The sequence below is a fragment of the Triticum aestivum genome, chromosome 5D, assembly GCF_018294505.1.
Source record: "Triticum aestivum cultivar Chinese Spring chromosome 5D, IWGSC CS RefSeq v2.1, whole genome shotgun sequence".
NCBI lineage: Eukaryota > Viridiplantae > Streptophyta > Magnoliopsida > Poales > Poaceae > Triticum > Triticum aestivum.
This window is the reverse complement of record NC_057808.1, coordinates 63,283,683-63,295,782: the sequence shown is the minus strand read 5'-3', so window position 1 is coordinate 63,295,782 and position 12,100 is coordinate 63,283,683. Positions and strand designations below refer to the sequence as shown.

At 48.8% G+C, this 12,100-nt stretch overlaps 1 protein-coding gene across 1 annotated transcript; it reads right to left on the bottom strand.

The window, feature by feature from the left end:
* Positions 1-5,446: 5,446 nt before the first annotated feature.
* On the bottom strand, positions 5,447-10,810 carry LOC123119474 (L-galactose dehydrogenase). The gene is made up of 5 exons (XM_044539280.1): positions 10,523-10,810; positions 10,204-10,432; positions 9,804-10,103; positions 6,618-6,746; positions 5,447-5,870 (listed from the first exon to the last, which is right to left on the bottom strand). Exons 1-5 carry the CDS (start codon positions 10,681-10,683, stop codon positions 5,739-5,741), a joined length of 951 nt encoding a protein of 316 aa, XP_044395215.1. The 5' UTR covers positions 10,684-10,810; the 3' UTR covers positions 5,447-5,738.
* Positions 10,811-12,100: the final 1,290 nt, after the last annotated feature.

Below are 12,100 nucleotides of genomic sequence, written 5' to 3'. Positions count from 1 at the left end.
AAAAAAAGATACGGGGCTTTTAAGATCTGGAGAGGCAAAAAAATTCAAAAAATTTCAAATTGTGGTCAAACTATGGTCAAACAATGGTCAAACTAATTATTCTAGAATATTAGTGTTACTAAATAATTATTTCAGTTTTTTTGAATTTTGGTCAAATCTGGTCAAACTGTGGTCAAACTGTGGTCAAACAGTGGTCAAACTAATTATTCCAGAAATATTAGTGTTACTAAATAATTATTGTTTTTTAAAACAATAGTTTCAAACTCAAACAGTGAAATGTGTCACTTCATGCTCAAGCTAAATTCCTGAGGGTTAATAGAATTGACATTTTACTATTGTCAGGAAAACAACAAGTGCAGACTTGGAAACGAGGGAGAATAGAACCCGGAAGTTAAGCGTGCTCAGGCTGGAGTAGTGAGAGGATGGGTGACCGTCCGGGAAGTTAGATGATTTGAAATGATGAGGGGTGATTAGAGATTAGAGGATAAATTGAGCAGTGATGAGGGGTGGTGATTACAGATTAGAGGTTAAAATAATCCAGAAATTTGAAAATCAAAAAAAAAATTAAAAAAACTAAAAAAAATCGCAAAAAAAATTTCAAAAAAAAACATAAAATTATCTTTAGTCCCGGTTGGTAACACCAACCGGGACTAAAGGTGGAGCTCCAGGCTGCGTCCACATGGACTAAATGATGAGGACTAAAGGCCCTTACCAAGGTTGGGGGAGAAGATTTGCCGCGCCCCGCAAAAAAATTGCGGGCCGGTGCGGGATGCGGGGTCTGATCGTGCAGATTTTCTGGCCTCGACCCGTAATTTGGCGGTTATTTTGCGGGCCGGGGCGTTTTGCGGGGTCTGCTAGAATTTGCTCTTATACTCCGTCCCATAATCGTAACGTCTCCAACAATTTGCAAACTTTTGCAAATAAATATATAAATTGGGCAGCCCATAGAAACGGCAACATCGGGTAGCTGCTACTGGTAGAGTGAGCTGATGAAGACAAGGCCCCAACTTGCACACAGATTATAGAAAAATACTTGGGTGATTGCTACTAGTAGAGTGAAGAGATCTCGAAAAAGGGCTGTGGAAGCCGTCTTCCTACGTGTAGCTGCTTATCAACCCGCCGAGCCACCATTGAGATATGTGCCTATCGCCGTATTCACATTATTAAGCAACACAACATTCATATATGCGGGCGAAGTAAGGGCAGCTTCAAGCCAGACCCGTAAACCTCCCACAACCGTTTGGACCGTGCTCGCGTAAGCCATCCAATATCGACCTGTATCAGTCCGCGGGACGGTCCGGACGCGATTTCTCCCGCAAATTGGAGACAAAAGTGTTGGAGGTTTGCGGGAGTCCAGACAACCGAAACGTAGGACTCCGACACCCCCGACTCACCCAATCCCTCCTCTCGGTCCCATTTTCTTCCACTCTGCCCCTTCTCTCCCATGCTTTGCATGCGCACCCTCCACCTCCGCCGCCGCTGTTGTTCGTCTCCGGCCGCCACAGAGGCATTGTCGGACATCCGCAACCAACACCGGTGCGTCCGCTCACCGTTCCGACGGAGCTTTCAGCCTGTTTCTACCCAGATACACTCCGCCCCCTGTCGACGACCTTCATAGCAAACACCACGCGCGGTAGGTGTTAAATATCATTTAGCTTATTTTCAAATGCTATGTCGTTTTTTAGAGTACGAAGGATGGTGAGCTACTCGACCATGGAGGATGAGTTGTTGTGTAATGTGTGGCTGGTCGTATCCGTGGTTTTCATAGGCAGGAGTAGAGGGGAGCCCTTCTGGGAGCAAGTGCATGAAAAGTTCCATGCACGAAAGCACATTGCGCCCTACGACATGTACAATTATTCAACCACGCAACATGAGGTCGTTGACGTATCGCTGGCACGCTATCTAGATCAGTGTCATCAAATTTGGCAACGTGGTTCGTCAGCTTGAGGCAAGGTGGCCATTACACGCGGCAGAGGACGAGATCGTAAGTTTTACTTCCATTTGCTCAACTTGTTGATTGATTCGTTTACTCAATGTTGGTCTACACATTATATGTAGCCCGCACGCGCCGCCGTGGTGTACCACAAGTCAGGAGGACGGCCATTTACGTGCACACACTACTGGATGAAGGTGAAGGGCAAGTATGTGTGGGAGGACATGAACCGTTCCTGAAAAACTTGTTGGACATCCGGGATCTAGTCTAATTTGAGACCTTGTTGTACTAGACTTGATTTGCATGCTATGTGTGAATGATTTGTGCTACTTTTTATATAAACTTTAATGAATATCGGCCGGTTTGAATGAAATTTGTTCGATTATGATTTGTCCGATCGGCCGTCCATTCCAGCGCTACCCGGCGCTACTGGCGGCTGCTCTGTGACTTGTCGCGTGGCGGATGTGACCATGGATGGGGAGAAATCCTTGGTCGGCCTCCTGCTGGCCGAGACAGCGGCGACGCGTCCCGTCGTTTCCATCTTGATGGCGTTGTCTTCATCCCCGATCTTGTGATGTTTTGGGTGTGCTTTGTGGAGCTCTATGCTTGGTGGTGCCCTTCGACTACACCGGCGGCACACAGGTACCGTGGCGCCGCTCGGCCCGACGTGACCGTTCGAATGTAACCCATGACACAGGTGGTGTCGCGGCGTTGTACAGTCTTGGTTGCCCGGTGCCTTTCGATTGCGTCGACGGCACAGTGTCGTGGTTTAGTCTCGGCTCGCTGCTGCATTCGAGCGCCCGTGGTGCCCCTTGCTGTGATGTTTTGGGTGTGCTCTGTGGAGTTCTATGCCGGGTGATGCCCTTCGACTATGCCTGTGGCACACAGATGCTGTGGCGTCGTCTCGGCCCGGCGTGACCGTTCGAATGTACCCCATGACACAGGTGGTGTCGCGGCGTTATGCAGTCTTGGTAGCCCGGTGTTTTTCGATTGCGTCGATGGTGCAGTGTCATGGTTTAGTCTCGACTCACCGCTGCAGTTCGAGCGCGCGTGGTGCCCCTTGTTGTGTTGTGTCCACCCCCCTTGCCGTGTGTTATCTGTGTGTTGTTTTTTTTTTCTCCTTCCCGTGTCCCCTATACTTCTGGTTCACTTGAACCCTATCTTGTATTAGGCTGCAAAGCCTATAGGCAACAAATGAATACAATTCAGATGGGGAGGATTTCTTCTCCCCCCTCCCCCGTGAAAATTCAAAAAAAAAAATTGTCTGATTAGTTAAAATACGGTTTGAAATGTATGCGGCTGATGTTGGATGGCTGCCTTCCCCTATCCATGAACGACTACGGGAGATTTTTTGCGGTTGCCGTTGGATATGCCCTAAGAGGAAGGGTATTACAGAGAGCGCCGTGAAGTCCCATTTTGCTCTCATTGGTCGAGTCTCGACTCTCGAATGAGCTGTAGCAAAGCCCCAGCTTGCACATAACTACAACAAACAAAAATACACCACTCGTAGTAGTAGAGTGAAAAGATCTAAGCTAAAAATGCTGCCGCACGCGAATTGGCCGATAGAGCTCGACGTGCTTCCAACCTTGCATCCGCATTCCTCACTGGACGGAGGATGCAACCCCTAACAGCGCCATTCGTCTCCCATCGGAAGGATGCAACCAAGCACAACGTCATTCATCTCCCTGAGGATGCAACGCCTGCCGGCCATTCCTCTCCCGATGAAGGATGCAACAACTACAACGAGGCCATTCCTCTCCCTCCAACCACCACCATCTCGTCCTCCCACCCGAAGCAGCGTCGAGCTTGCCGAACCACCAACAGGAGGATGCAACACCGAGCAAGGGTGCCATTCATCTCCCCGTATCTTCTCCCGCGCCCACGCCTTGGCGCAGCAACACCACGCCCTAACCCGCGCGAGCCCAGATCAGGACCACACACCCACGGTGGTGCCAGCCGCGCCAAACGCGAGGCAGCGGCTCAGCAGATCCGCGCTGGCCACCACCCATGTGCCCGGCCGGCAGCACCACAACGCCCCGGAGCGACAACGACGAGACGCGGCCTGCCAAGGCCCAGATCTGGCCCGGCCACCGCGAATCACAGGTCTTCGGCCCCCAGGGACCTCCACGCGCCGACGGCGACTCGCCTGCAAACCACCACGCCGATCCGCGCCTGTAGCGCGCCGGCGTCCGCTGCTTCGAGCCACCGCCGGGCCGAGCGAAACCACCCGCGCCCGCGATGCGTCAGAGAGAGCTGAAGCCCCGCCGCCGCCTTCCTCAGAGCCGGCCCGAGCTTTGCCGGGAGGCACCCTCCGGCAGCGGCGAGACTAGGATAAGGAGGGGATGGGTGTCGCGGCGGCTAGGGTCTCCCCCCTCCCCCCCGAGCCGCCAGGGAGGCAATGCGGGGGTCGGGAAACTTTCCTGGCCAGCTTACTCGAGCACGGCTCCAAAATGCGGTTTGAAATGTATGCGACTAGTGTTGGATGGTTGCCTCCCGCGTCGTGTCCACGGACTGGTCCCCTTTATCTATGGACGGATGCGGGAGGTTTTTGCTGTTGCTGTTGAAGATGCCCTAAGAGGAAGGGTAGCACTGAGAGTGCCGTGGAGTCCCATTTTGCTCTCACTGGTCGAGTCTCGACTCTCGAATGACCTGTAAGAAAGCCCCAGCTTGCACATAACTACAACAAACAAAAATATACCACTCGTAGTAGTAGAGTGAAAAGATCTAAGCTAAAAATGTTGCCGCCGGCGAATTGGCCGATAGAGCACGTGGTGTATTAAACTAATTGCTACAAGGACATATAAATGTACTCCAAACAAAAAGACTCCCGTAGAAAAAGGACATATAAATGTACTCCCAACGTCAGAATACGTCTACATTTTTGTGAGGAAGAGAGTATAGCATCCATGTTTATGAGACGGCAATAATGCCTGGTAGGGTAGGGTCGCCGTCGGCAATCCATGGGGTTGAAGCGCTCCACTCGTGGTCCCTTCTCTGGCGCGACGCACCATTCCTCCGTACAGCTACCCGATCCATGTCACGCACCGTCCCCGTCAACCACTGTGTGCCGTAGAGATCGTTCTCTCTGGCGGCATGCCGATGCCACAGATAATATCAGCAGTGGATGCCACAGATAATATCAGCAGTGGTGGAGGGGGTCGTCGGGCGCGGCGAACATGCCGGTGCCACAGATAATATCAGCAGCCATGGGGTTGAACATGCGGGTGAAGGATCCCTGTGTTACCATTGACAGCAGACAGTAGAGTTATAAGCAGCTCTGGGACGGCCCTGTCTATTCTTGCATCAAATGCTTCAGTACTTATTATTCTACCATAGGATCGCAGGTTTAGAGAGGAATCTTCACTTTTGGAAAGAGTTCCGAATCTTCATAAACAGTTGGAATGGAACCAATCTAAAGAAGATGAAATGAAGACATCCCTGCATGGCCTATAATTCAGAAAAGTTTTGCGTCAACAAATTGTCGCTGCGCCATTCGCTTACCTAAGTTGACAATTGTATCCATATGATTTTCTCGATATATCCAGCCATATGCGAACAATTTATTCAATGATCGATCATCATTCACCATTTATTGTTAGTGTCGGCTCCCAGGCACATATAAATTACTAGAGACAACAACATTACCCACAAATTCCAAATGACGGTCTTCCATTTGGTTGCCTTGGATAATCCCATTTCAATCAACATGCAAGGCTGCAGATGAACATATATGACTCTATTAACTAATAGCACATATATTCATCCCAATGGATTTCATCTGCCTAAGCTAATGTTGACTCAGACATTACGCTTGCTGAATACCACTGGGCCAGGTCAAGTTTTTAACAGGCTCTAGAATTGCTTCGACTTCGTGCAAAAGTTCTTCATCTATGCCTGAAGTCGACAATTCCACTGCAGCAGCAACATTCTCCTCCACCTTGAATCAGGTAAGCACAGGATGAGTAATTCCTTCAGAGTCTTATCTTTTCAAGCTAGTATGTTTTTAATGATGAAATCTATCAAAGGTACAAATAATGTCATTTTGCTTCCTCCTGTGGTAATACATTGTATTTTTACATTCATCCAATGGCAATAGTTACATTATGTTTGTATTATTTTAATTATGGAATACATCATGTTACTATTTGTTTCCTCCAAGTAGAATAAGGACACAATTTTAATGCACCTTTTACTTTCTAATAAGGCCTGGTATTTCAGCAATTGTTCCAATTTGAACAAAGACACTACCCGACACCCGTTAATAAAGCAGTAAGTAGTCCAAAAAATATTAGTCTATGATTACTGGAAAAATATAGGTCACAATTAACATGGCTCATCTGTATTAAAAATCGAAGCAGCATTGGAAAACAGGCAGAAGATAATACATAAACAAAGAAGACTGTTTTGTTCAATGTAGTATTACTCCCATGATTATCCTATGAGAACAATATTATTTTCTCTCCTAAAACTAAAAAGTTTATTATATATTTTTTCCCTTGGGCATCCGCATGTGAGTAGATCGAGACAAACTTACTTTACACAATGACTAAGCACTCAGCAGGTGGTTCATCAGGTTTAGGCAAGTTCAGGCATGGAAATGGGATATTTAACATATAAATACTTCAATTTATGCTTAAGGAATATGTTGGATAGAAGATGCAATAGAGTGGGGCAAATTGAATACCTGTTCTGGAGAGTTCATTCCAACAAGAACTGTAGAAATTTCATTGTTCATCAAGCTATACTTCATGGCTAGCTTTGTAATATGTTTCCCCTTCTTTCTACAGTGATCTGCTGCTGTCCTGCATGCCAGCTGATAAGAGATCGTGTTATACATGGCAATTGATGGATTTGGTTTGACACGTCAGACAAAGAAGTGAGCCTTCTAGAAGTTAATATGATACATAACCAATAAGATTTCTCAATTTCAACTACTATTTCACCCACGAGAAGCATAACAGAAGTAATAATCATCTTCAAGAGCTTTTAGAGATGTATTGCAAATTGTTTAGTTCTTGTTTGTTAATTAGGCTCAGTTTGCCATTGATTAAATATGCTGAGCTGAACTTATATTTTATAATCTTCTGTGCAAAAATAACCACGAAAACAAGAGGTTGGTTCGCAAAATGATAAAAATAGGCAATAGCTAGTTGGGCAAATGGGATTGCGAGATTATCATAAACCAAGCATCCTTAGTATGGAACAATGGATTAGAAGTGATTAAAATACATCATCTAGTACGATAATTTACTGTAGCTAGTAAGTGTATAATTAACTATAAAAACACATAACTCAACTTGAAGCAATGGAAGATGCATGTTGCTTTACAATTGCACTCTCGAGATATTTCTCCACCAGAAACTGAGGTAAAAACACGCCAAAAGGGACCATTGACCACTCTACCATTCCCTTTCTCTCACTCTCTCCCTGATTCACTCAACTAGGTGAACCAGGATCCACCGAACAAAAATGGTGACAAGGGGCTATTGACCTTTGGACAAAACCAGCGATCATGCTTACAAGTCTCATGAACTTCTCTTCATTCATGGCAAACGTAACTATAACAGCATAGGGAATAAATTTAGTTTCTATGACTGGCAGAAAGAATCAAGTCGACCACTATCAATTCACCTATGCAACCTGTAACTCCATGGTCACCACTCATTACTTTCGGATAAGGATTTTAGCATAAAAATGTTTGTTTTTAGCGAACACGCTCTTGTGAGCACAAGCTCACATGCACCCTTTGCTACAATAAAATCCGAAAAAAAAACAGAAAAATCTGAATTTTTTGCCAACAAACATTGATGTGTGTTTCATATGCGTTTCAACTTTTTGCGATGGAACCAATTTGTTTTCTTTTTTGCCCAGACCTCCACAAACACCAGTTGCACCTGGAGAGTCATGGTCCGGACGATCAACAGCAGGCTCACCCTTGATAAGGATTGGGTCCCCTTCGCCGTTGCTCACCAGATCAAGATCAGGTACCTCGTCACCTTCAAGCTGGCGACTCCCGACACCTTGAAGGTGATTGTCTTCAACGACGACGGCATTGAGGTGGTGACCAAGTGCAAGAGGCACGAGGAGGCATTTGCCATGGATGTTAGGGTGTTATCTCTGCACCAGTTTAAGACTTTTGCGTTGGATGTTTAGTTTAAGAGTTTGCCGCAACTGTTTGTCAGTTTAACTGCCTGTGAGTAAGACTCAGGTTTACGGTATGCCTGTTATTAGTTGCCTATGATGTGCCTGTGTGTGTGCTGCTAAACTCACCACTCCAACAAGAAGTTAACAGACCAAATGTCTTGCATTTAACCAAACAACAACACTTTGCATCTGCCTAGAACAGGCCTGCAACCAAACACCATGTGTGCATTTCTGCTTAGCCAGGCTGGAGGGGTTGCAGGCAAGCAAACTATGTGCAGAACATGTTTTTTTGTTTTTGTTTTTGCCTGTTTTCACTCAGCCTGGCTGAGTCGGGCCAGGGGCCACAGATGCAAATAACCCAAAAACGATGCAACCTACCAAATGCGTCACTATGCAACCCATGTACATAACTCCACGGTCACCACTCATCAGTTTCGGATAAGGATTCTGGCATAAAAATGTTGTTTTCAGTTGCTATCAACTTTAAACCTATCGCAAATAAAATCCTTAAAACATGTTCTAGTGTCAGAAAGTACACCTTTGAGTTACGTACACCCACATCCATGTGGACACAATGATGATGTAAACAGTTTATTCAATGTAATTTTGAAGTAATAAAATTTTAAGGTGGAATTACTTATTAACATTCCATTGTTTTCAAAGAACTGTCAAAACCAAAATACTTGAATTGATATTTTAGAACTACAAAAAACAGAAATGGGCACCCAAATTGTGATAACTGAGAGTGTAGTCCAGAATGTTTTGGTCCAATTTCATACAAAATCTACTAATCTTTCTTAACTGCCCCTCATTTTCCATACAAAATCTACTAATCTTTCTTAACTGCCCCTCACTTTCCATCTCAACACCCCCTACAAACCAGCATTGCTTTATTTGTTACATGAGGAATAGTAGGAGCAGGAGTTTTATTCAGCTTTCAAAGTCAATTAGCGAAAGCAAAGTGCTGGGCTTAATCCTGTTAGGTACCACTACGTGTAGGAGTCCAGCAAAGACAGAGTCGGCTTAGCCTACAGGACCATATAAAGGATCTCAAGTATACTAGAGAATACAAGCAATAATCAATAAAGTATGGTTTCCCTAATCCCTGATCTTCGATACCCCTGCTACCGGCCTACCGCCCACAACTCAGGTCAGAGCTTGTGGTAGAATATTGGGCTCTGCTATGCAGATCCACTCAACTAGGAAAGAAGTACGCATTGGCCGACTGACTGTTTGAACGGTCCTAGTTACTAGTAGCAAATCAAGTCAGAGTAGGGTGTCCGAGAAGTTTCTTGCCGGTGCCGCCAGGGTGACGGCGCCACCTCGCCGGCGATCCGCCGACCCTCAAGCTCCATTATCTGTGTCAGGTTGCATATTTTGGCAATACAAGTATATCTTTTGCGCCTTTTTGGGGCATTGAAAAAAGGGGAAATATCCAGAACGAACGTTCGTATCGGTGTCTACGAAGCGACGCGCTCGGGGCCGTCAGATTCCTTCCAAGGGCTCGGCTCTGAGCCATGCGGTAGCACTTGTGAAACAGGCCCAGGATGACGTCGCAGCGGCAGCATGCCATAATGTGTTAAGCGCTAGTTGTTTTCTTCTAAAAATAGGATGGTGCCAGTATCTTATATCTTGTTATTCTACCTACAATAGGTGATTTGTGAAGAAATAGCTTGTCCTGCAAATAGTCAGATGAAAACGAACACAAATCGTATTACAGCAATACCTTGAGTTCTTCTGGTGCAGGGTGCCACTCAGGTGGCCCGTTATCCGTGAGAAGCCCCATAGCAAGGGGCGAAGCACTGATCACCCCAACACCTTTGCTCTTCAAGTACGGTAGCAAATCCACCAGCGCGGTATCATTGATTCCGTAGTGGCAGTAGGACAGAACCAAATCTACTGAGCCGGGAGGCACCCGGTCAAGCACGTAGGTGAAGATGCTCAACGGCAATCCAGTAATTCCAATGAACCGCGCCTTCCCACTCTCCTTGATCTTTTGCAGCGCAGGAATCGTCTCGTTCACGATCTGCAAACATCCAAACAGCAATCCCAGTGTTACAGAATCAATCATGGGTTAGACGTGGTAGAGGAAATTCGTCGAACAGTTGGTGGGCGGCGAGACCGACCTGGTCTAGGCTGGTGAACTCGATGTCGTGGCAGTGAAGGATGTCCACGTAGTCGAGCCCGAGGCGCGCGAGGCTCTCGTCGATGCTGCGCGTGACACGGGTGGCGCTGAAGTCGAAGCCCTCCTTGTAGCGGCCGCACTTGGTGGCGACCACGAAGCTGTCGCGCGGGACGCCCGAGAAGCGGAGGCAGTCCCCGAGCACCGACTCCGACACCGTGCCGCCGTAGTACCTGCGAAGAACAGCGGCGAGCGGCTCAGGCCCGCGGGAGGCGGGTGCGAAGGAAGGGGAAGTGGCGGAGCGGGGCGGGGCCGGGCGTTACGGGGATGTGTCGAAGAAGTTGATGCCGAGGTCGAGGGCGCGGCGGACGGTGGCGCGGGCGACGTCGCGGGGGACGTCGCCGAAGACGTTGCCGAGCGGGGAGGCGCCGAAGCCGACGGGGCTAACGCGGAGGCCCGTGCCGCCGAGGGTGCGGAGCTCCATTGCTCGGGTTGGTGTTGGTTGCGCCGAGTGGAGGAGGTGGGTGGTGGTTGCCTTGCCTGGCTGATGGTCCAGCTCGTCGTGTCTTTGTCTTGTCTCGGCGGGGAATTTGCGGGAGAGATGGTGAGGCGGCCTCCACGCGCTACGGTTTTTTCTTTAAAGCCGAATAGCCGCTTTAGAGCATCTACGCGCCGCGCGCTAAAAATCACGATACAGCGCCGGGTTAGGCAGCTTTTGCGCGCGGCGGTGCGCTGGCTCCAGCGGCCGCCACAAATTAAAGCGCGCCCACGCCGCTCCAGCAGGCGCGCTATATTTCAGTTTTTTCTACTACGATTCGATACATATTTGATTTCGTAGATAGTTCTCCTACTACTACTCGTCCAACTCGGACTCTGTCTCAGTGATGTCCTTCTCCGACGTCGGAGCGTAGGCGTCAAGGAACCGCTCGTCGCCGGAGTTCCAGGAGGACGCATCTCCTAGCGCTTGGTTGTATTTAGCGACCGCCTTCCGCGTTCGCTTGTCCTCGCGATAGGCGGCTCGCTCCTCCCTCCTCTTCGCTCTCTCCGCCCTCCTCTCGGCGAAGAACTGTTCCTCGTTGATGATGTCGTGCGGGAAGCAATGGCTCCACAGCGCCATGGCTTGCTTGTCCATCTCGGCCAGCCTGAGACGATGCTGCCGCCTCCGGTGCTTGCGATGATCCTCTTCAGTGAGAAGCCGTGGGAAAGACGCCAACTCCTGTGCGCGCTCCCGTGTCGCTACGTCGGCGAAGTTCGTGTCCTGACGGGACCGCAGGAAGCGCCACGCCGCAGCGTCGTACGCGTGGGCGCCCTCCTGGGCGGTGTCGAAGGTTCCGAGATGGAGCCGCATGCCGCCGCCCGACCGAATCTCTGTGCAGTAGGTGCCGCACAGAAGCACGCGGACGCCGCGGTAGCCCGTACCTCCCCGGCGGCGAGGCGGCATGGTGGCGCGTCGGCGGCAGAGCGCGGCAGAGAGCGATGGATATGGAGAGAGCGGCAGAGGCGCTGCAATTTATAGGCGTGCCGGACGCGGCGCGCCAAATGTAGCGCGCGAGCGGCCGCCTTTTCCCGCGCACGCAATCTTTTCCCGCGCGCGCTAGTTTCCCGCCACCGCTGGAGCGCGCGAAAACGTCCCGCGCGCGCTAAAAAGCCAATTTACCCCGCGCGCGCGTCTTTTGGCGCGGCTGTTGGAGATGCTCTTACAACGTGTTTGCTTGCATTGATTTTGGCTCGGTTCAGCAGGTTGAAGACAGGCTGGTCGTAATAGGAGTATCATAAATGGTATCATGCATGCCATCTAGACTTTTTGAATGATGTGGCATATAATTAAATGAGAAAAGAGAGCATGTGGTATCACTAGTAGAGAAAGGGGCTTTCGTTCGGACCTGGCCAGCCCATTAGTC